Here is a 25,040-nt window from a genome sequence, read left to right as displayed (position 1 = left end):
CAGCCAGAAGAGCAGTAGCACATCCCTCAATATTTCTTGGTCTCTGGAACTGTGTGAAATCTGCTCTTGATAGTCTATATTTGCAGTTAACACAGGCAAAGAATAGCGGAAATATTTTCAAAGATGCCTCTAATGGAAACAAAAACATTGAATAACAATCTCAAACAGGTATAATATCCTCAATCTGGCTTCCAGATTTTAATTCTAGTTAGGAGTATACTTAGAGGAGAGATAAAATGTGTAAGACAAAAAATATAGGAGATTTTTAGAGCAACAGACTAGCAAAAACAAATTAACATTTTTGTTCTTTGGAGTGTCAAGTTTTAACAAAAATGCATAAACTAATAGGTGAAAAATTGAACATGGATGAAGATTTTTTACTAAATCTCCCAACCTAATCAAAACAGAATATAAGACAGCATTTGGAAGAAATCTGATTCAACCCAAAAAGGTGAAAGCTAAGAATCACAACACACAGCACAAGAATCTCCAGAAAGCAGCAGGAAGGCTTGTTCACCTACATCCTGACCAATACAGAAGGATCAGCTGCAAAGATACAACATAACTTGGGTGAAGGTGATCGTGAAATGATCCAGTGTCAGAACTTTACAGAAGGAAGAAAGAGCATCAAAGCCGACACAATGGACTAGGAAGAAAAGCTTCCATAAAAACAGAATACTGATAGCTATATTCCTGGAGTGGGTCATGGGGGAACAAGTGTGAGGCAAAAGGAGTTAATGGGAGCTGGCAGTTACTTAAAGAAACCGTATTAATCAGACATACAATATATACTAGAACTTAACTAGAAGGTGAAGTAAAGACTCAGCTAAAGAAAGAGCTCTTCACTGACAGACAAGAAGGAAATACACAGAAAGGAGAAAGTAGGGGGTCAAGAGAAAGCAAGTATAAATTTAATAACAAAAGACAGAATTAGAAAAGCAAAGGTATAAAATTACAGAGACTTGCCAAGAAATGTCAAGAGGCAAGAAAATATTCCACAAGTACATAAGTAGTAAAACAAAGAAAACGAATAGTGTTGAGCTACTGTCTAACAGAAGGAAATCTATTTACAGATGGTTCAGGAAGGCCAGAAACTTTTGATTTAGTTTTAATCAACATTCATTAGAAAGATCAGTGGCAGAGAGATGGTTAATATCCGAAGCAGTAGAATGACAGGAGTAAAATCTCAACCTTGAAAAAAAGCCAAAAACATAAATAAGCTGTTTTCAGATTGGCTTTGTAGAATTTCATGCAGGAAACTTGAAGAGCATTAAGAAACTTAAGGAGGGCTGCGTCCATCTCGGAACCATCAGCAGCCACTCCTGCAATCTAAGGAAGGCAGCTGAAGGCAGAAATATGAAAAAGGAGAAGATTAAAAAATACAGATGTCAGCCTAAAGTCTTCCTAGAAAAAGTCCATTTGTAAGCACCTGGAAAAGAACAGGGAGATGAGTCACATGTGACGCATATTAACCAAAAGATCATGCCACACTGATCTAATTTCTTTTCATTATTGAGTAGCAACATTGATAGATTAGACAAGAAACTAGATTTCCAACCCTTTAGTAAGGCTTTAGCACCTTCTCATCAGATATTCTCTTCTGCAACAGGGAGATTAAATTCTTACAAAATAGGTGCAAAGTCAGTTGGAAAAGTGCATTTTGAAAGCAATTACCAGTGAAGCAAAGTCAAACTGGCAGTCATACCAGAGGTCTGTTCAAAGCAGTATTCAGGAATATACCACATCTGATAATCTTAAATATTAACATGGGATGAAGCAGAATACACCTTTATTGATCCTGCAAGAGACTTCAGGATGGGAGGCATTGCACATACATTGCAGAGTAAGTTTACAATATGAAACAGTTGTAATATTGGTTTAAAAATTATGCTTTTATGCAACACAGAGTGATGACTACATTTCTGAAGCAGGTGGAATCGGCTAAATAAAGACAGGATAGGGAATAAGGGTCTTAGTGCAGTACCACAGAAAAGGAAAAAAAATGTTTATAACATTTTAAATATTTAAATATTAAACATAACTGAATAACCAATGCCATACATGTGTGAAAGCAGCAAATACTGTGCTGGAATGTAGTAATATATTAGATACATAATGGTGTTCTGCCTTAGTTAGCCTAGGTAAGACCTAATATAAAGCACTGTGTTTCATTTGCCCACTACTCCAAAAGCATCTAAAACAGCTGGACAGAATTTACAGGAAAGCAACAAGAATACTCAGAAAGCACAACATAAATAATCAAAGTTGTTGAGCTAAGGAAAAGTCTCAGTAGAGGTGTGATAAAAAAAGTCTTCAGATTTAAAAAGCCTTTGAAAAGGAGAAAGGAGTGGCCTAGTCCATTATGCAGAGTTCAGGAAATAATTTAAATTGCTCTAAGAAAGATTCAGTTTAGGCATCGCTGAAGCTTTCCTCGCAGTGTGGACAGTGAGTACTGGCAGATTGCCAGAGAGGTCTGGTTCCTCTGTCTTTGGGAGAATACACAAGGAATCTGTCAGAAGTGACCCAGCTATAGTGTGCATGTGGCTTGGGGATGTACTCAATGCTTTCCTGAAGTAGTTTTCAGCCTCACTACATGGCACTGTGCAATTTTCGAGGACACCTTTATAAGTTTAAAATGAGCTCAGCCACAGGTGGTGCTTGAAGAGGCGATCAGTAACAGAGCTCCCGGGGCAGTGAGCCCGAGACAGTCATTCCTCCTGAGGCACAATGCCACCATCATCCAAACACATGCCCAGCAAAGAGTCCCCAGAGTTACAGCCTTACAAAGCTGCTGCAGTGAGCTCTGGCTGCACTAGTGATTAGCTGATATGCAATAAATGGAAACACAGGGCTTGGACTGAGTTTGCTATAGAAAGGGAAGATATATTTCAAAGGCAGAGAAATGTAACATCACTTAGTTAATAGGAGATACAGGGTTCCAGCAACAACTTTCCATCAGAAAAAAATTGCATTCTATAAGGGACGGTCACAGTTTGGCTAAAGACCAAGAATTGTTCTGTGAATCTTTACAATCCTGTATCTTTCATTACGGATTGCTTAGAAAGCACTTAAAAAAAAAAAAAAAAAGCTCTCCCTGTAAAACAGCAGAGAGTGAGGAGTGTTTAATTGACTTCTTAACACATCCTGGTATCTTTGAAGAATTAATGAGACCAAAGTACATACATGTGGAACAGAGGTCCTTGGTGATCCCATTTTCCAGGACTTCTGAATAAGGGAAAAGTTATCAGGCAAAGAGCTCAGATAAGCAAGCCAATTACAATCGTTTACAAACTATTATTCATCTCCTGACCACAGGAGTGACCAGTGTAACTGCTCTTAGCTTTCCTTCAGTGAGAGATAAAGCAACACAGCAATACCACACACAGTTTACTATGATCTGCTGATCTTCCCTGTAGGGCAGGAGGTCATATGGCTCTGGAGGGTGGAGAAGGGAAAGCTGCTGGTGTTGCTAGAGGAAAGCAGAAAATTATTATGAGAAACTGCGGTAAAAAGGCTTTTAGCATTTACATTGACAAACTCCCTATCTGTACATTTATGGATTCACATTTGAGCCATTCAAACAAACCCTTCACAAAGCCAATCACAAAACTCCCTATTTAAATTGGGGTGAAGCAGAGAAAGTAATAATTTTAGCCTCCATTCCTTTCAAGATTCAAATATTTATGCATGAGAGCAATACCACAGATTTAAATAGGAGTATTCATGTGTATAATTTTATGCACACATTTAATCTGTGGAGAAATAGGCCTTAGATTTCGAACTGCAGGGCAAGGCCTTTCTTTATTTTAATGTTTCTTACATCACTGAGCAATGTGCAGACAAATAAATAATAAAATGAACAACAACAATAATAGTGACCTACCATGAGATCTGTATTTGTCAACTTATTTGAATCTGCTTAATAAAATCCAAGAACATGTCTTACAAAAAGAGATTTTTCTATTTCCCTTGTTAAATAGCTGTAAAGGGATGTTTCTGAGCCTTTACATATGAATGAATGCTTTAGATCTACAGCAATTTGGATCTATAAAATCAAGTGATGAAGGGAACTTAATTTACTATTCTCAAATGCAAACCTAGGATATGTGTATTGCAAAGAACTAAGGTGAAATAAAGTAAAAGCCAGTGAATCACTTTTTTTCACATGACCTCAGTGTAGCTCATCTCTGAACAGAGAACAAATTTCCGTATTGATTGGAGTTAACCACAGCATGTTACCAGGGTGATCAGATAAACCTGTGCACTACTGTTGATCCCTTCATTTTCAACCAGGGAACTGAAAGGAATTGCAAGTGACATCTGTTTTCCTGCTGGCTGCCAAGGGGATCCAGAACAAACAAAGGACAAAAGCCACACGCACGTTGAAAGGTGTCAGCAGCAACACCACATCACTAAGAAAGGTCTGTTTTACATCCTCAGTATTTACCACTATTGGTGATTTATGGTCTAATCCAAATCCCACTGAAATCACTAGAAGTCCCTAATTGATTCAATGAATTTTGAAATAGGCCCACAGCATCTGATTCTCCCAAGTGTCTTTCAGGGAACAGAGCATCTTTAGCTCTTGCTGGCTTCAAATGACTCCTGATGCCTTCTGACAAATGACATTTTTGACGGACATTTTTGAATGTCTTTGTATACATCTCCCAAAAGACTTCCAGTGCCCTATCTGGTTCACATGGGAAGAAAGAAAATAAACAAAAAAACCCATTCCCACAATATTGGCAAAATTATAACCAGCCAGTAGTATACAGCTGACAACTAGCCAGAGTCCCCACTGCCCTCCCACAAAACTCTCACCATTCTACTATCACCATTCTTTCTCAAACATTTTGTAATGTCATCTACTTGTGCTGCTTCAGACCAAAGGCAGAGATAAGAGTTCCAAAGAAGGTGTGGAGGTGACCTTTTTTTCCAATACAGGCCATTACTTCCAGCACTACACAATAACTATGTAACAGGGATAAAGCTGAGTATACAGTATCACAGCTTTTGGAGTGCATTTTCAGCTGGAAAGCAGTCTTGGATAGAGTACCTTGAAGTTAACTCCATTAGTCCTATTTCCAGCTGCAGTGAAAGAATGTCTATGCAGACTGCTCCAACCTTTGCTAGGATACTACAGGGAAAGCAATATTCTTATTGAATACAGATTGCTGAACCTGAGAGAAATAGCTGACCAAAGATCTTGTCATAAAAAGGTCCTTTGGAACACTTTTTTGTCAAAATTTGAAGGAAAATGTAATCAATATTGCAGGAGTTCCCCTGAGATTAGCTCAGCTGGTCAGAGCATGGTGCATCAAGGTTGCAGGCCAATCTCCATATGGGCCATTCACTTAGGATTGAACTTTATTCTCCTTGTGGGACCCTTCCAACACAGAATATTCTGTGCTCTGTGACTATACTAACCTATACCAGATCTCTGGAGCAGCCCTAAGTAGGACATGCTGCTGTACTGACCAATGCTTGTTATCAGAAAACAATCTGTGTGATGACCTCTAACCCCTGAGGGTGCATGGTCCTTAAGAAACCTTGGCAAACACTCCCTGCAGTGGGGACTTTCGATGGCTGGGACATGGTACCAGCACTGAGCTTTGGGTCCTACCCAGACTGTCATATTTAATCACAGAGCCAATCACAGAATATTCTGAGTTGGAAGGGACCCACAAGGATCATCAAGTCCAACTCTTAGATGAATGGCCCATACAGGGAGATTCACCACACCCCCTCAGAAAACCAAAAAAAAAAAAAAAAAAGGAAATAGAAATGCAATCATCACTCCTATTGTGCTGTAAACAATTCATTCTCCTCTTCACTCTCCCTACAAACATATGCAACAGCTGGGAGAACCAGCCTGTGTTGCACAAGACAGCACTGGCAGTCAAAAAGCAAAGTACCAGCTCACATCTCCTAATTGGAAAAGTCCAAAACTGACAATGATTGACCTCATATCAGGTCTTAGGTAGGGGACTTGGCAATTAACAAATACTTGGCAACTAACAAAGGACAAATTACCCAAGATCACTTGTTTTAAAAGGACCAGTCTAGACAGTCTCAAATTGTACTACCGAAGGATCTTCAAGCCACCCACGCTCACAGAAGACAACTATTCTAGTTTCTTAACAAACATCGGTAAACAGCAAAATGGGGAGAATGGCAAGGTATGAATGGATGAGCACACAGGCAGAGGATGTTTGCAAAATTAGGGAAGAAAATTATCAAATTTAAAAAATCTTCTGAGTTTCATAAAGCCTGTAATCTAAAAACCCATAATCTAACTACAAAGTATCTAAACCAAGCAAAATAGCCTAGTAGAAATAGTCAGGGCCAGTGGTTAAAGACAGCCCAGTTATATTCTGGGGTTTTTTTGACTGCATGACCTTACACAAATCACCTAATCACAGTGTGTTTCATTTTCCTCTTTCTGGAGAGAGGAATACTAATAATTTCTACCTTTGCAAAATGCTTTGAATACTGTCAGCAAATGGGCTACTATCAAAATATTCAGAGTAATGATGACTGGTTTAAAATCTATATTCTTTAAATGTAATACAATGTGAAGACTATGCTGTATTTTAAAATACATTCTAAAATTGCTTTTCTTTAGTAATCTACATTTTTTAATAGCATAAACAGGAAAATGTGTTTTTTAAATTCTCAAATATTCAGCGTAGCAAATTTATTTTAGGAAGTTAAAGTGAATTCACATTATTAACACTTCTACAATGTTTCCTTGACAAACTATAAATGTCCCTCCTTTTAACACAAAATAATTCAGCCATTACCAAAAATGACACTTCACTGTGAATGTCAAAGGGATAAAGAATATTGAAACAGACTATGACCAGTGCACAAAGCCCCCCAGAACACGGCTAATGATGTCTTATTTTCCTGTCATTTTTCTACTTCCCTGCTACAATGAAACAGCTGCTATAACTGCACTGCCTGCATTGAATAAAATGTCAGAAAATGCTAACTCTGCTGTGAGCATTCCCAATATTCAGATAGAGGTGTGACTACAGTTATCATAACGAGTTTTAAGCCAGTGTTGTCAGGGTTTCTCTGCTCCTGCATTTCTTTAACCTACAAAAGAATCAAACTTTTTTTTTTGTCTCTCATGCAAACTACTGGTTTCTTAGTATCCATTCTTAGTATCCATGGCTTTAAAAGTATGCTTACCTGAAATTGCTTACTTCTTTAGAAACAAGCTATAATGACAAAGACTTTAAAAGTACAATAAGTACTAGGCAGCAAGGTTGCCAGTTTTTAAGGCCTGCCTCTCATGCATGCTCTAGGCACACAGCATCTATTCAAAATACAAACTGAAGGGATGCTCAAGATTAGTGAGCTTCTGAAGGATTTAACCCACTTACTTCTAGATACCTTTTTAACTTTGGTAAGCATCTCCTAGCTTCAAGACTCCCAGAAGGTACTCTCTCTAGAAAACAGGATTGGATGGGCTCTCCTAGGTTTCAATTACATCCAGATGCCAGAACTGCTTTCTGAGTACAAGGTAGTGAAGTTTTAGATTAAGTGATTTCATGTCAAACATAAGGGCGCCAAAACCTGGATGGAGTGTGAATTATGTGTGAAACTGTGAACCTGTTAAAATTAGTGGCAAAATTCTTGACTTCAGTGTAGTCAAAACACTACCCAAGTGAGGCAAGAGGACCACTGCCTCCTGGGTGACAGCAGTTTATGTATTGTGTGATCCCCACTAGCCACTGCACCTCTGAGTGTCTCAATCTCTCCACGGTAAAACAGGGACAACAGTGTCTACTCACAACTTCAAAAAATGATGAGAATAAGCAACTGACAACACTGCTGAATGCTGCAACTGGAATTCTGGAAGTCTAGTGTCTACAAATTCATGCTGGGAACTTTAAAATTATTTTGAACACAGAAAGAAAGAGTCATCAAAGTGAGACAGGACTAGAGGACATTGAAGGCTACCTCCTGAATTGCCTGGGGAGGTTAGCAACAAGGTAAAGCCTCTTGCAAGAAGGCAAGAGAAGTTAATTTAAACCTGTTTTATGCTTCTTCTGGTGACTTCATGTTCCTTATTCTCCAAGTTCAGGACCATGCATTGTGTCAAAGTACATGAAATGAAGAAACATTGAATGAGTGTAGCACATGAGCCTCAGAGTCCAGCTTCCCTATCTACTCCTTCAGAGATCATTTTTTGCTAAAAATAAAACTGAGAAAGAATAATCTAACAATATCCATTGCAACACCTTCTGGTATCCTACTTCTCAGGAGATTTTTATTCATCTATATTGATGTTTTCCATCTACATGGAATATATTTCCTAAAAAGGTAAATGGTTGTTTCTGCAGAATATGAAAATAAACAGAGGAAAGAAATCCCAAACTGATGGCTTAATCAGAACACATTTTACAAAAAGCACAAACATTCTTTTTTCAGCCAGGTAGTTCTCTACTTCAATGGTTTTAAGTCTTCTGTCATAAACATTAAAAAAAACCCATCAAGCACTGGTTTAATTTACATATTTGTGTGTCAGTGGAAAAGATATGCATTCTGCTCTTGACAAATATCCACAAAACAACCTTCTTATCTTCCTTAAAACTTTTATTTCCCTTGATGTCTACAAAAAGCTTGTCAAAGTGGTGGGTGTTGATGTGCTGAACCACGCTACATACCCTATCTAATCCAAGTTTCTCAGGCTGTGTAGGATAAGGGTTTTGGTTTTTTTTTTCATTTTATGGTGAAATCCAATTGTGGTCTCACACATTTAACTAGCATGAAAAGAAACCATAACTGCTGTATTAGTTAATCAGTTCATTCAGTGCTCTTTAGAGTGTCAGTAATTGTATTGATTAAAAACATACAAAGGCATTTGGAATCAAATTATTGATCTGAACAAGACAGTTCAATATGCTGTTTTTCACATTAATTCCATAGTGCACTGGGAATAATCAGTAAATAAAATAGCAGTATTGACTTAATGTGCATCTGTGTGAACAGTAGATATTCTCTGATTAAGTAGCAGAAGAGTAATACTTTTAATCCCTGTCAATTACAACAAATATGATTTCAATTGGAAAATAGTAAATATTTCATATTTGCAAATTTGCTTCTTCTCTCTTTCTAACTTTCTACAGAGTTTACTGCTGTCTAACTTGCTACTATATAAACCAGGCCTGTTCACATTTTTTCTTATTTTGAATTTAGCTCATCTTCCTGATTAACTAGTGAAGGACAGACATTTCTAAACATACTCTTGAGATGCTTCTGTTGCTAATTGAATCTTTATTGCAACTTGAGGTAAAAACTGGTTCCACAAACGCACACAGAACACTGCAGTAATTAACCCAAGATGGGTAAGGAGAGGTGAAATTACTCTACCTGACTTTTTACCCAGCAAACCACATCTTTTTACATCCCAATTCACCACAGCATGTTTCTAAAAGAGATGACCTCTTTTTACCTCTCTCAGTATGTAGCCCAAGCTGTGTAAATTCTGTGATGTCTGGCTTTTAGGGCTATCACAGAACCAGCCCCATCCTTGTGAAAAGGAAGAGCACCTATTGTATGTATTTTATAATTTATCCCCTTTTTCCCATTTCTCTTCAATGTTGGCATTGATTTTCATATTATTGCTAAAAGTATTGGTTTGTCCAGCTAAAATTCTGTCCCTGCCATCTGTCAACTGCTCACCTCCTTTCTAAACATAATCTGAAAATCTTATTTGGTTTAATTGACTTTTAGTGACTCTTAGTGGGTTGTGTAAAGGATAACAAATGTTGCACCACATTAAGCAAATCATGAAAATGAAAATTTGGTGTGAAAATGCTGTTCTATAGAAATTTACTTACTGTAATCCAAATCAGTTTCCCTAGAAATACCGAATGTACACAGAGTATTCCCAGCTAACTTGTGTTTAAAAAACTCTGGGATTTCCACAATAATCTTCAGCAGATTAGGAATCTTCAGCTTCTCCATGACAGTTGGATCAGAGACTGTCTTGGGGAAAGGAAAAAGCATCCTGCCCTGAGGAATTTCTGTTACATTGAAAGCAAATGTTATTGCAGATTGTCCACTGCCTGTACTGCCACAAGGTCACTTTTCAGGCAGAAATCCAGGTTCTCTACCCCGAAACACACAGCAGGCAGAAAAGCACAAAACAAAAAAGACAGCATTTCAAGAACACTGACTGGAACACTGACGTAATTGAATAGAGCAAGTAGCATTCAGGAGTTCTAGCAAGGTAGCCCCTGGTTTCCTCTCCCCCAGTTTGGACCAGTATACCAGGATGACAGGAGAGCCCTTCCATTACACAGGCCCAGGACTGCTGTGGCAGTAGCCATATATTTACAGCACAAGGATGCCAGAAACCACAGTTTTGTCAACACAGGTTTTCCAACATCATCCTGGAATGCACAGCAGCTGGCTCTGACACTGAGCAGAATCTGAACTGAATCAGGGGAAACAAAAGGGAAGAGGGGTTGTCAGGCTCCTTTATCTTGTGGATTCCTACAGTTTTGTCAGTCAAGATAAGGAACCTTGTTCAGCCAGTGACAACAGGCACTTCTCAGGTTTGTTTCTCAGTGTCATTTGGAATAGCAGCCTGCAAACTACTAGCTGAAAATCCCTAATCTAGACTAGCTCTAAACACAATTAAAACAACTCTAGAGGAGGTAGGGAGAGGGGAACAAATATTTGCCTGTCTCTGTACGTACTACAGAAGTAACAGGAAAACATTACACAAATCTGTACTTATACACAGGAGACTGAAATCACAGAGATTCCTTTGTAATTTAGCAGTGAAGTGCAAGAAAGCTGCAAGCTGGCCTGACAAAGCAATTCCCTGCCAATTCTCCCTCTGCTTCTTGCTCAGCTGATGCAGGCAAAAATCCTGGCTCTGGGGCAGGAGAGAGTGTCAGTCCACAGCTGTCAGACTCAGCAGAGCTTTGTGCTGAGATCAGACATTTACAGATGCAGACAGATCACAGCAGTCTCAAACTGGACCACTGCAATTCATTGCCTTCTTGAATCCCACACCCAGGCCCTATCCTGTAGCTTGTGCTGACCCTGGCCAGGAAGCTCATTTTCATGCAAAACTGAAGAAAGTTAAGTCCAGAAAAAAAGGTTTATGTGTTTCTGACAGTTCTGCTCCCTTACCACAGTCTAGCAGGAGCATCAGTATTACAGAAGAGAGGGCACACACAGCTGGGCATTGACAGAAGAGACCTAGGAGAGGGGACACAGAAGAGGAAAAGCCCTGCAACCCTGGTGCAGGTCACTGGAAGCTGCTGTGGAAGGGCAGCCATAGAGCCACCCATGGCTCTTCCTGGGCCCAAATGTGCTTTGCTCCGGGAGCCAATGATCCTACCATGTTCCTACTGCACAGCCACTCTCTCCTACCTCTGCTTCTGGAGTCACTGCTCAGGAGGCTCCAGGGTGAGCTGGGTCAGAAAATAGTTTGGGAGAAAAGTAACCACCTGAGCCATTCTGCAAAGGAAAGAATGGCATGAGAGAAGAGAAGGTGTTCCTTTAGTCTCCTCAGATGCTTAAATTTGAAATCAGTTACTATAAAGAGTGAGGATGGACAGAGCAGTACTGGAAGTTTATGAAGACATAATCAAAATTCTCCTACAAAGGTACTGTCTTTTTCTCCATCCAGTTCATATTAAAGGTTATTAAACAAATTGGTTATAAACAATTTCATTTACTAATGAAAACAAGTGTGTCTGAGTAATCCTAATTAAAAGCAGTATCAATCTGTATTGGAAATAAGCTGGGTTTTTTAAAATTTTATTTGGGAGCCTAAACTGAGTATTCTTTTAATTTCTTTACTATTCAACTCAGTGACACGTATTTGAATTTCCTCACTAACTGCTACCTTTAATTTTAAGACAGCTGAATCACTGATGATAAAGTACACAAAGATCAAACACGTTCACAGTTTTGTGCCAAGCCTTCTTTCAGAAGGAAATTCACAAAGAGAATAAATAATGAAAGTCATAAATCATAAATACCTCAACAGCACTTTCTCCTTAACCATCACGGGTGCTAAGAGCCCCAATTACATTTTCAGCTCTGCCGTAGAGATCTGACATTTTTACCTCTGCAATTCTGACTTGGAATGGCTCTCAATGAGCCCCACAAACTGGACACTTGTGGTGCTATTTGTGTGCAGCCAGCACAACAAGCTTCTGCTCTTGACTAGCTAACACAAGAGAAAGAACAAAATCATTGGATGGCTTTTTCCCACTATTTATTAACCTCTCAAATTTTTGTCATCCATACACAAGAAGAAAAAATGCTGCTAAATGATCAGATCAGACACATTGATTACTTCTTACCGGCTCAGAACTATAATTGACTTTGTGGAATACCAATTTCCAGCATGCATTTCAGGACAGGCAGTCAAAATGCTTTGTGAGAGACAATAAGAGTGACTAGAAAGAATCTGATTTTAAGATCCCTGATCCAATTTTTCTGCCAAACTTGAGAAAATAATTACAAGATTAAAAAAATTTCCTTTTGCTGTTTCAAATATAAGTGCCAAATGTGTTACTTGTATACGGTTGACTTGTCTGAAGACATGAACCTTGAAAGGGACTATCTTTTTTCTCAGTATAATTACCCACTCTTCCTGCCTTTCAACTGCAAGAGATAAATGGAGCATATGTGCATGTTTTTTAGGGGTTGGGAAAGAATCTCAAAGAAAACACAGTCAAGAAGCAAGAGTCATCAAATGTGACTCCACAATACATATTCTCAGACTGCCCTTGCCAGCACTGGCAGAGAAGGTAGTAGGCTGTGTTCTCAGACAAGTGGAACTGAGAGTGATGCTCCTGTGGAAAGATGGTCCCACACCTAATCCACAATAATGAGTACTTTACAAATTTTAGTATTTTCTAGGAATTCCTGTTATTTTTCCATTATTTAGGTTATTTATGTAAACTACAATAGCAACACTCATTCAGCTAGGCAAGACAAGTCCGAAAGGAAAAATGTCTCTTTAGCCAAACTGCCTTCCTTGTGCTACCTCAAGCACCTCCACAACCCTTTTGTGAGGTTAGTCAGATGGGTTAGTACTTGATTATACTGATACCCTGAAAGAGGTCAGCAGCATGAGTTAGATCCCCTCCAAAATACAATTTTAACAAAGAAATATATACCACTTAATTTTGCATATTTCTATTGATTTCTGAACTTCTCTGTTCCACTTTCAGCATGTTTAAGGATTATCACACCAAGGACTGATCACAATAATCTCCTATAAGAAAATTAATTAGAAACATTCAAACAATCATGAATCTCATGCATTATGATGTTCAAAGTAAACCAGCATATTTCTGTTTGATAGTCACCCTGTTTTTTCTCTGACTGAAAGCTCTTTGTAGCAGAGGACTCCAACCCTGCTTTGCATCAAAGCACCCAAAACAAACATGAATTTCAAGGCTTTAGAATGCACACAAACTGCAATAAAGTCTGAATAAAAATAAGAATAAAAATGAATGGCAACACAAGTGGAGAGCATCAAAATAACAATGATTACACTTTAAGGGGACTCTTCATTAAAAAAATACTGTGGAAATTTTATATATTAATATTCAGATGTAAAAGTCATGAAAGTAAAAACTCATACAAGTTAGCTCTAGCATTGACTTGAGCACATGGATTATTCTGATGGTAACAGAGGAAGTCTCTCTCTTTCCCATACTGCTCATTTTTCAGCTTTTCACTCCTCCCTTAGGATAAAACCCACACTACACTGACTTGGATCTTGCAGGTAGTTTCACTGACTCAGAAAGTCATTGCAGCTCTCAAAGCAGGATATAAATGCAGACACACTTTTCCAAGCTCTGTGTTCCATTCCTCAGTCAAGGGCAGTAGCTGCTTCTGCAAGGTTTTACAGAAAAGGGAGGCTTCTTCTTTAGGTGCTGACAACTCAACTGTACTATGTTCTCGGACACTAGTCACTATTTTCCCCATTATTCATCTTCTTCCAAGAAATAAATGTGGCAATTTTTTATATTTTAAGACTGAAATACACCTACATATATTTAGTACTCTCATATTATTGCTCTTAGAAAACAAGGATAAAATTTAAAATAGAGTATTCCTTCAGGTCCTGTAGCCTGAAAAACTCTGCCCTTGTTTCCAAAAAGTTTAATTCATCCACCAAGAGAAGTCTTGCCTCCATCTCTTACCACTTTCATTATCATTGTAGGTAGCTCTGTTTATCATCAGAACCACCAAAATGAAAACTCCTCAGTGAAAGAAAGAGACAGAAAGACTGTAATTTTTTCATCCAAATTCATGAAAGAGCTTCAGGAATCCTTGAAATGAATGAAGTATGTACTGAAAAGAATTAAGTTATCTTGACATGTACACAGCAGACTAAGGATTCTCTTTCTCCACAGTGCCATGCTACTTGTTTCTGTATAGTACTTGATCAAAGGAGAACCACTCCCCACATCTCCAGGTTTCATACTGGGGCTATTCTGGCTAGTGCTGTATTGGTCTGCTCAGTCATGTGATTAGGCACAGCAGAAGAAACCATTTCCAGTAGAAATTGCCATTAGGACCTCCAGAATTCAGGGTACACAACAAAACCATGAATCATAGATAATTCCATAGGTTATCAGGGAGCTGATTAGTGTAAAAGAAGATGGGGTGTTGCAAGCTTTCCTCTGAGGTATTGCTATTCACAAAGACATCCAGAAGAGAAGTCTGCAGCTCTGTATCATCTACTTGGCTGAAACTGGAGATACCCAACCTTCCCTGGTGGTTCAGCAACAATTTAGTTTATGGAAAGACTACTTAGGAAAATCATCGGACTTACTAACAATTTTGTTTACATTAAAGAGCTCTGCTGACATATAAAGACCTTCACATTTTTCATTATGAAGCTCCTTACTAACATACAAAAAGCATATTTTTCACAGACTCCTACTCATCTCATACTCCTGTCTTTGTATTTCCCTGCCATAAGCTGTCATCGTGTGACTCATTGCCAGGGTCTATATCCACAGCCTCTGCACTAGCCAAATTGTTACAGGCTGTGATAATAATTGAACCCTAAGCACTTTCACCTAGAGCAAAATTAAGAACTTGAACAGACCTCTAGGCAAAATTACTTTCATATATGTGAAACTGGTGCCAAAATATCAGAGTAGCCCCTAAAATTAATGGGTACAGTTAGGACTGCACAAAGACATTATTTAGAAATATTTGCATGTAGTGCTTTCACGCAATCACTTCAAAAACAGAAAACAAAAGGGAATTATTTTTTAATCCTATGCAAATACTGTATAAGAGAACAGGACAGTGAGAATAGAAATTAATGCACACGTATCACTGGGCAGCTACATAATACCTCCACACAGAAAATAAGTCACCCTTTAACACAGTTTTCATATGTATATTGGAGATGGCACAACTTTCAAATAAACACCTTGCAATTGCACTTTGATAGAACTTTCCTGGTCTCTCAGTTTGTTGGTTATTTTTTTTTTGGCTCACAATTTCATGAGCACGTGAAATATTTCCTTTATAATTCTGCTAATGCTCTATCAAAGTCCATATTTGACCATACACTGGATATCTTAATAGGCTTTCCCTTTAACAATGGTCATCCAGGAAAAGTAAACTGAAATATAGGGAAATCAGAAGTAAAGTGATTGTATTTATTTCTAGGCAATGTTGAAATTGCAATACTTTGGGGATTAACTCTTGATTATGTCCTCTGTCAATTCTAAGATCTTTATAATATAATTGCACATTAAATGCATTAAGGGTTAATAAAAAGAAAAATACTGTTTTCACAATCACCCCAATTATTTAAATACATAAAAATCAAAATGGTACCCACATCTTATTGAACATTCAGTAAAGGAAACGAATCTATATTTTACCACATAATATTAGCCAGTAAAGAAGATAGATGAAAAGGTGACTTTCACAGAAGTATTGCAGCACAATCTATAGGAGCTATGGCATACAAAATACCTTAAAATAAATCACTTCCAATACAGACTTCCACTCTAGAGGATTTGGAGACATTTCATGAAAAACATAAAGGGGATTTTTCAACCTGTAAGCTTCACAAACTCAATCCATGTGTTTTTTGAATAGTACTTCGTGCACAAGGGGGAGCTCCTGCAACTCTGTATCACAATAAAAACCTGAAGACAATATAGGGAACATAAAGGAAATACAGCATGAAAGATTTCAGAAAAGAACACATATTCTTCACCCAATAGCAAGAATTACTGTATGAATTTGCACAACTTAATCTGCTTTTGTCTTCTGTGTTCAGCATGGATTCCTCAGTACAAAGGAGATGAAAAGCATTTTCCCCCTTAAAGGATGTATACTCTCAATGAAGAAGGAGCAAACTTATGTATGTTTTAAACAGTCACTGAGGTGAAGCTATACAAAAAGAAAGGTAGCATGGTTTTTGAGGTCAGGTGTTGTTTTAATGTAGTGTGTCACAGCAAATAGTATGTGAGCAGGTAATCAAAGTCTGTACCATAACAAACACGGATAAGAGGACTTCATTAACACTGTTCAGTCAGCCCCTGTTTTTGAAATACTCTGCTTTTGAGCACTTAATTTTTTAGCCTTCCTTTCAAGCAGAATTTTGTGTGGCATCTTAAGGATATGGTGGTTCTTTCAGCAAACTGCATTATGAAGATTCCATTATGGAAAAGAATATAAAACTTCATTTTGAATCATTACCAATTTTTTTACTATCTACTACTTGAATCAATAACAAAAAAATCATAAATTTCTCTTCTTTCTGTGTATAATTTCTATGCTTTCAGGCATCCACAATTTGCAAAGGAATTTAAGACATTTGCTGATATCAAAAAATAGCATTCAGCACCGCAGTCCACAAGAGAGTGGAGATTGATGCTCTCAATGGGGCTGTGTCCTCTGTTCTTACCCATATTAATTCCTTGGTCTCCACAACTCACTCCTCCAGTACCCTCTTCTTTCAAACTATCTTATATCTCCAGAGCAGATGGGCTATTTCTTGTTCCTACTTGGGTACCAGTAAAGGGTCTAAGAGAACAGGGGAGACAACTCTGGCTTTCAATCAGTGCCTGACTTTGTAACAGTCAAAATACCGCTCCAGCAATTAAAAGAAGACCTTGAGAGAAACCCCACACGGTTAAGCCCTGAGACAGGAAAGCCCAAACAACCCAACAGCAAACACAAGTGTGGGAATACTGCACGTAAAATGCCCACAGCCTGAGTGCACAAGTTTGCAGTGAGACTGCACCAAGCTTCGGGTGAGCCAGTTTCAACTGACATTTTGCAATGTTTAACAGTACGGTTATTTTCTAGGGGCTCACAAATGGTACTCCTTACTGCACCAACAAGCCCCAAAAGTTAAGCTTCTAGTCCAAAGGACAGGATTCCCAGTGGATAACTGGAAAAAGCTATTTAGTATGTGCTATGTATTTTCCTCCAGCTCAATGTCAGACAGGTTTGATCCATTTCAATTTAAAAATCAGCCAGGAGCATACTCTCAGCATGGTGAATTCAGCATTAACAGTGAGAAAGTGGCCAAATTGTAAGAAGAGAGTCCTGTAGTGGGAAGTATCATGCAGCCCTGCTGCCAGCTCTGCTGGTAATATATGGAACCAGGATCACTAACTATTCTGTCTGCATGCTGGAACCTGGCCTCCCCTGTGTTCTAAGTACTCTTCTGTATCTTTTCCAAAAACGTATTTGAAATTATTATTGATTTTGTAATTTTGTCTTTAGGGTTACATTCATCTCACATATGCAACTCTACCCCATGGGAATTTTCAAAAACTAGAGTGAGAGAGCCCAGTGTACAGATATTGGTCTGTCCCATTTAAAAAGACTGACGCTCTGACATTTTCTCTTATGTAAGACAGCACAAAATTTACTTTGTTTCCATTCCCCAAAATATAACTGGGGACAGTAATATAGTCCCTCTCAGTATTTTATGCTTAATTTAACTGCTATATTGCATTAAATGATGTGCAATAATGTAACCCCAAATGCAAATGAATTCACATTTGGTAAAAAGAATCTCTTTGTTGCTTTCTCCTAATAGAAATTTTTTGTAGATTTTAATGAACTAGAAAAACCAAACATCTCCATATGGTGATAAAATTCCAAAGCATGTATTAAAAGAAAAATCTTATGTTACTCATCAAAAACGAATAGATGTGACAGGAGAAAAAAAATTAAGCTATGAAGATGAAACTCAAATAATTAGCAATTATGGAAAAACATCTATTAGAGTACTTGTAAAAGACTCACCACAGGCTAAAAAAGAAAAACATGCACTTCATATTTCCAGAGTGGAATACATTAAATTTCATCTGAAGCAAATTATTTACAGTTATAAACTTCCCTGGAAAAATGAAAACATCACATACACACTTTGAAATAAATGCATAATGATCAGAAGTACTGAAGATGTTATCTCTTTCTGTCTGAGAGTGTAATTCTTCTTACCATATGAAAGATTTTGAGGAACTTTCTCTGGATGTCAGAAGGTTCCTCACTCAGTCTTTTTCTGGACACTACACAGTAGTCTGCAGGCCTCTCTGAGTCGTATTTGCTGCCTGCCTCACAGGTATTATTCTGGCCATCTAAAGCAGTCTAAAGATGTCCTGAAAACAATTCTCTTTCCCTGGATGAATGCCCTTCCCTGATGCACTAGCCATTTTGGGAGTCATGCATCATCCTAAAAATAAGCAAAATATGTTACATCTAGAAATACACCACTGTTTTCTGGTATCTTGATTTTTTGTTTTGAAAAGCTGGCAACTAGTCTGGGAATTTGGCCCTGGAATTCCAGTAACTCCCTGATGGTTCACCCGACTGCAGGGCATGAAGGGCAACAGGCATTTTATGTAAGCACTGTAACAGTTGCACAGTTTAACACTGCAGGAATGAGGTTTGCATGCAGCAAACAAAATACTCGTGTGTTTACCTCTGCTGCATTTACCTTTCACTGAACATAATTAAAGAGGGCTGTGGTCATATGGAGAAAACAAAGAACTAGAATTCATAGAGCATTTCTATGCTGTGTAGCTTCTTCTGCCACATTTGCTATGGACTGTCTGAGCGCCTCCAGGATGAAACAAGGTGACAAGGATTTGTCACGTATTTACTCACTCTGCTTCTCTCCAGAGAAATGTGCACAGCGTGGGAGGGAGAAGGATGTCTGTTTTATACATGGCTTGGAAAGGAAGATAATATGGTTTGCAAAGGACTTTGTTCTTGTAAAAGTCACTGAGCAGTTTGAGCCTGCCCTAATGAAGTTCTGTCTCCTACCCAAGATACTATTTTGTGCAGAAAGAGTCCTGTTGTGCTAGAAAAGCCCAGCTATTGGCAAAGCTATTAATCATTAAATTTTGCTCAGTTTCTAAAATACTCTGAACCTGAGAGTGTTTACCACCCTCAACTGAGCATCACTTCCTATCCCATTACTGGGGGGATATTATCTTCTAGGAGAGACAGATGTTTTTACCTTTTTACCTTTACCTGTTACTTCTATCTGCTTCAGAATACACAAAAACATCTTTTAGTTTGAATTCTGCACCTGGTGCTTTCCTTGAGAAATCCAGCAAGACCCCTGACCTAACTCCAAGTGTACCACTGAAATGCCAATAACCTAAAGAAGCACTTAGACATAATTCATAACTGTTACATAAAATTCTTACAGAATCCAAGGTGATAAGTATCTAAGAACAATTATTCAGTGCAGGCAAAAATATTTATGTTCCTACAGGATAAGGTTGTGTCCAGAAGTAGTATAGCTAGTGAATAAGGCTCTAGGAAAAGGAACTGCATACTGTTACATGTATACATTAAATAAAAGCCAAATGTGACAATTAAAAAAGGTCAGTACTCTTGAGGAAGCAAGACAGACAGGGAGAGGTGGAAGTAGTTATTTTTGCATTAAGGAAACACACTAAAATATTCCTTGTCTTCATCTGCTGTCAAGAGATGCTTTTTGTGCAACAAAAATACCTTTAACCTTTTAAAGACATCACACAAATGCATCCAATTAAACTCTCATGTCTAGAAAGAAGGCATCCGAGCATCTGTTTATTACTGTAACTTTTTTACTCCTGCCATACAGAAATCCTAGAAGTTATCAATCTTTACAGCAATGCCTGACACTATTTCTTCCCACTATTATTCTATATATATATACTCTATCCCACTATTGAAACTGGCACAGAAATATTCATGAGTTCTTTCATATGGGTCCTCATCTGGAGAGGCTGAAGGCACAGAGCTATTTTACAAAGGAGAGCTAGGATGTGAAACTGCTCTCTGAACACAGGAGAAAATTCACCCTGAGCAAAGGGCTAGAACAATGCCTATGCATCAGTTCAGACTCAGGTAAGCCTTAAAATGGGATTTAATAATGAATTTTATGATCCACTGGTTATCCACTGGTCTTGTCATAGTGCTGCTTTTCTTCCTTATCCTCAGCGCTTTTCCAACAAAGACCAAGAAACCAGACTCAACACAAACTTTGGTAGCAGTACACTTTGTAATAATTCTGAACCAGCTGCTTTCTTCAGTTAAATGATACAATATCTATGGTATTCTTATAATTTGTATCAAATGCATCATCCACATGCTTGCATTTGCACTCAGTTATTTTCAATTGAATGCTGAATACTTTTACATTTTTCATAACCAAATTCCTCCCCCTCCAGGAAAAAAAAAAGAAAAAAAAAAAAGCAAAACTGTGTGTGATTTACCTTATTACAATTTTTAGAAACTTGGCAAAGAGCACTGTTTGACATACTGTCTTTATCTGGCATTCCTAAAAAAAGAATACAGAAAAGAAATACATACTGTACATCCTTTGTGAGACAGTGAAAATATTTGTTAGTAGAACAGTGAATTTGAGGGTTCAATACTTTGATAACATACACATTAATCTGCAATTTTTAAAGAGCAAAGCATTTATTCAGAAAAGTTTCCTCTAGTGAACACAAAAAAGACAAAAAGCTAACTTGGGTGAATATTTTAAACAGCTTGTTAAGCACAGTTGTTTTTCAAAATTTAATATCTGAAGCCTGTATACAGGAGTTATTTATACTTTTTCATTTAATGTTATCTCAGTGTCTCAGTACCTAGCAGTCAAATGTGACACTGAGTTTGCACTAATCAGCATTGCTATGCTATTCTATACTATTATCCTGCAAAGAAAACATATTGAACATCTAACATAGGAGAAAAAATTAGCAGATGCAATTGATAGCCATCAGACACAGTCCTGCCTGGCATCAAGAGAATCCCTGGAAAATAAATATAAGTGCTTTGATTTACATAAGGCTGCCCTTGGATTCATGTCTACAGCACATGAGAAACTTGACAGGTTCTCATGAGGCAGAGACATAGGAAAAATTATTTATCTGTGTAACAAAGATTAGAGAGCAGCATGTTTACTGCAAGTTCAAGCACCAACCTAGATTCTCCAGCAAGTTGTGTAGTCCATCCTAACTAAAAAATTTGAGACAGTTTGTTATATTTGTTTTACTAGCAGGACTCATGGCCATGTTCCATGGTTCATGTTAACACAAGCAGTAAAATGCTACATGACATCATCCAGTATGTTTTAATCAACAGGCCTGGGTCACAGTGCAGATTTTGGTGCAGCTCTGTGTGCACTTGTATACAGCTGGGAAGGTAGCTGGGCAAGTTCCAAAGTGTCTTCTACTACATGCAGTATTAATGCAGCTGTAATACCAAACTGAACTAAATTTTTAAAGTTCAATACCCAAACCCAGAAAATCTCCATCTTCCCCTTTCTTTCTTTTTCTCATTTGCTTGCCCACCACCTCATATCTAACACTCATACTTACTGTCATTGTTGGAGCCAGTTTCCATAACACCATAAGGAGGAGTGAGAAGTCCAGACATATACTGTCGATATTTCTGAAAGACAGTGATGGCACATTCAGTCAGGTACAGATGTATAAAGCCATTCAAGGAAATATGTGCTATTTATTCTTGTGTCTCCTGCCTTGTGCTTCTCACACACACATGAGATATGAGACAATCAAACATGTCTTTACTCTTAACACTACAAGGTCTGCTTTCTTGACTGGAGTACACACTGCTGTTATTTCCAAGTTGTGCTAAACCAGTTTCCTCTTTCATCTTCCCCAAAACATGACTTTAAGGTTTCTAACAAATCAATGTTTTACTTAGCTGTGTGATTTCCCATGAAGATTGTTTAAAAGCTCATTTGAAATTACACTACTTATCTGAATCCAAGCTAGAAAGCTACGTTACTATAGGAATGGAGACGAGTTAAGGATTCATAAAAATCACGTACAACAACAGTTTTAGTGTCAGATTTGAAATATACAGGGCGTAGAGTGAAAACTCTAAACATTTAAACCCAAGACACTAAGTTAGGTATTCAGAAACTACAAGGCTATGAAACACACAGACCTCATACCTCATAATATGTATATCCTCATACAAAAACTGTATTAGCAGATGAAACTTTGTAACTGTAAAAATAACACCCCTTATACAACTATAAGCTATGTAATTGTAACTGATGTCAGCAACTGGTATTTTTCTTCAGTGAATGCTGATGACATGATCAGTAAGATTCAAAGCTCTGTCTAAGACTTAAGAAACTCACAGAAGTTACAAAAATAACACCAAAGGAAAAAAATTGTCCTTTTATCAAATACAAATCATTCAATTAATAAGAAACACATTTTTATTTCAAATCACACTATGTTACTGGATAAACAATTATAATTCCCTTTTGGAACTGTCAGAAAACACGCTTGTGTAATAGGGATTCTGATGTTCAGCATAAATAAAATTTCTCATACAGTCCTTTGGGTGTGCAGTGAGCTCAACATGAATAATCAACCAGCTGAAATCCATGCAGGTTTCATCTAAGCACACATAATAATTGAGACATTGCAATTTTAGTGCAATAGTGCAATTTTAATTTTAAAGTTTTATCCTTTGCTCTATGGAGTTGTTTGGATGTATTCACTTTTAAAATGTTGCCTCTTGAATTTTAACAACGCTTGAACATTTATTTAACAACGCTTCATACATTTATTTTTCTTGGAAATGGAAATATCATCAATTTTAGCACTAAACACTGAATGTCTTGCATTCTAAATAATAACAAAAGCTACAAAGATTACATTAATCTTAATAATCCAATCCTATTTTTAGACCAGCTATTACATCCTAAAGCTTAGTAACATATTATTTAAATCTCACCCATAATCCAGCTGAATACTCGTAAAAGCAAATCTATGCTATATCCCTAGTCAGTCACACAAAACAAATGCTATTTCATTTGAGGATAAAACTCTCCTATTTTCTTTCTCAAACCACTCAGTTCCCATATTCTGCATCCAGTCCCATGCCTGAACTCAATGAGAGGAATAACATAAAAAATAATTATTTTCTCAGTTCAACTAGTAAATCACACATATAAACCAAGAAAAAAAGTAATTTACTTTGGTGAAATGAAAAAAAAAAAAAAAAAAACAAAACCAAAAGTGTGTCCCAAGGGTTTGAAATAACATTTTATTCAAATAGTAAATAAACGCTTTGTTCCACCTTCTACTGAGTTTGGTCTTGAAATGTGATTTTTAGATGGAAAATTGGAATGTTTCATTTGGGACAAGATAAAAACAAATTGTATAGGATGTTCTTCTCTTCTTCTTCATCATCATTTAGCTGACATTAATTTCTTTGTTCTGTTTTTCCCAAAATAGCATTTTCCCAGAAATACATTACTAGTCCACATTTAAGCCACTTCTATAAGGAACTTAAACTGTGGGAAGAGAGTAATTTTTTTCTTTTATTTCCTATATCATGTCCACAGCCATCATACACAGCATGTTTGGTTTTTTTTTCTGATTAGTTCTCTAATATTTTTCCAGATTATTCTACTCATGAGACAAAACACAGAACACAGCATACAATTTCCAAAAGATATGAGAGCCCATCTTCAGAAAAAACCTACAGGTAGAGTAAGCCAGAATTAAACACGTAACTTTAGAGGAGGCATCTAATCCCATTCAGGCACAACTCATGCTCAGGACACCAAAGTTCATCAGGAACAAAAGCACAGACTCCTGATCCATAACAGAGGATTTTGGTATCTCTCCCAAGGATGTCCACTCTGTCACCTTCTGCATGAGGGTCCCACCCTGCCCTGGGATCAGTCCACTTATGAGTCTTTTACAGCAAACCCTGTGAGCAGTGCTGCCTGTGAAGGACTTCAAGCAGCATTACCAGAAGAGGAAAAAATTCAAGGCATGCCCTCAGAAAGCTCAGTTGTTCATACTCCTCCAGGGCACCTCCGCATGAACAAAACTTTCTTCTAAATCTGGGTATCTCTGGAGGGAGGGCTGATACAACAGCCTACACATGGTCTCTCATGAGGATATCTCAGTGGGTGTGGGCTGACATAAAAGGTATAATTTATGCCTAAACTTGTGTCACCTCATCATCCAAATTAAATGTCAAGGGAAACTTATTTTAAGGAGTCAGGGAAACACTGTTTGCTGGGAAACCTAAGCATACAAAGACAGACCTAAGTAATTGCATAAAGATTTGCCAGTATCAGATGGAATAATAAAGTTCCAGGCATGAGATCACTGAAAGCTGAGATAATGAGACCTATCTTGTTACCGTACTGTCTGTAAATGAAAATAAAATTCACTAAGTTAAATTATATTCATAGGTGGCATTTAAAATCATCCTGAAGATTAACAGACTAGATATACAAAAGGCTTTTGAAAATATATTCCACAGGTAGTATGAAGTCTGGAAAGGCTTTCCTTATGAAAGACAGCAACAATTATCAAATCATCATATGCTTGTTTATTATCAGAAGCCTTCAAGTTTTGTAAATCCAACATGACAGCAGTTTTTAAAGCTACATTCAATGACCTATTCACTCTGTCTTCAAATTTCTACCGATTTATCAACTCTATCATGCAACAGCTTAAATAACAGACAATTCCTACATC

At 37.6% G+C, this 25,040-nt stretch overlaps 1 protein-coding gene across 6 annotated transcripts in view; it reads right to left on the bottom strand.

The window, feature by feature from the left end:
• Positions 1–25,040, bottom strand: part of RAPGEF4 (Rap guanine nucleotide exchange factor 4) — a 148,505-nt gene that overhangs the window by 55,539 nt on the left and 67,926 nt on the right. For all 6 annotated transcript variants that reach the window (XM_068195893.1, XM_068195892.1, XM_068195894.1 and 3 more), the window contains 2 exons: positions 21,876–21,948; positions 20,766–20,830 (listed from right to left, as the gene is read on the bottom strand). In XM_068195893.1, coding sequence (XP_068051994.1) covers positions 20,766–20,830; positions 21,876–21,948 — 138 coding nt within the window. The remainder of the gene's footprint in view (positions 1–20,765; positions 20,831–21,875; positions 21,949–25,040) is intronic.

The sequence above is a fragment of the Anomalospiza imberbis genome, chromosome 7 (genome assembly GCF_031753505.1).
Source record: "Anomalospiza imberbis isolate Cuckoo-Finch-1a 21T00152 chromosome 7, ASM3175350v1, whole genome shotgun sequence".
In the NCBI taxonomy this organism is placed as follows: domain Eukaryota; kingdom Metazoa; phylum Chordata; class Aves; order Passeriformes; family Viduidae; genus Anomalospiza; species Anomalospiza imberbis.
Note: the sequence above shows the minus strand (reverse complement) of the source record. Positions and strands in the feature narration are given on the sequence as shown.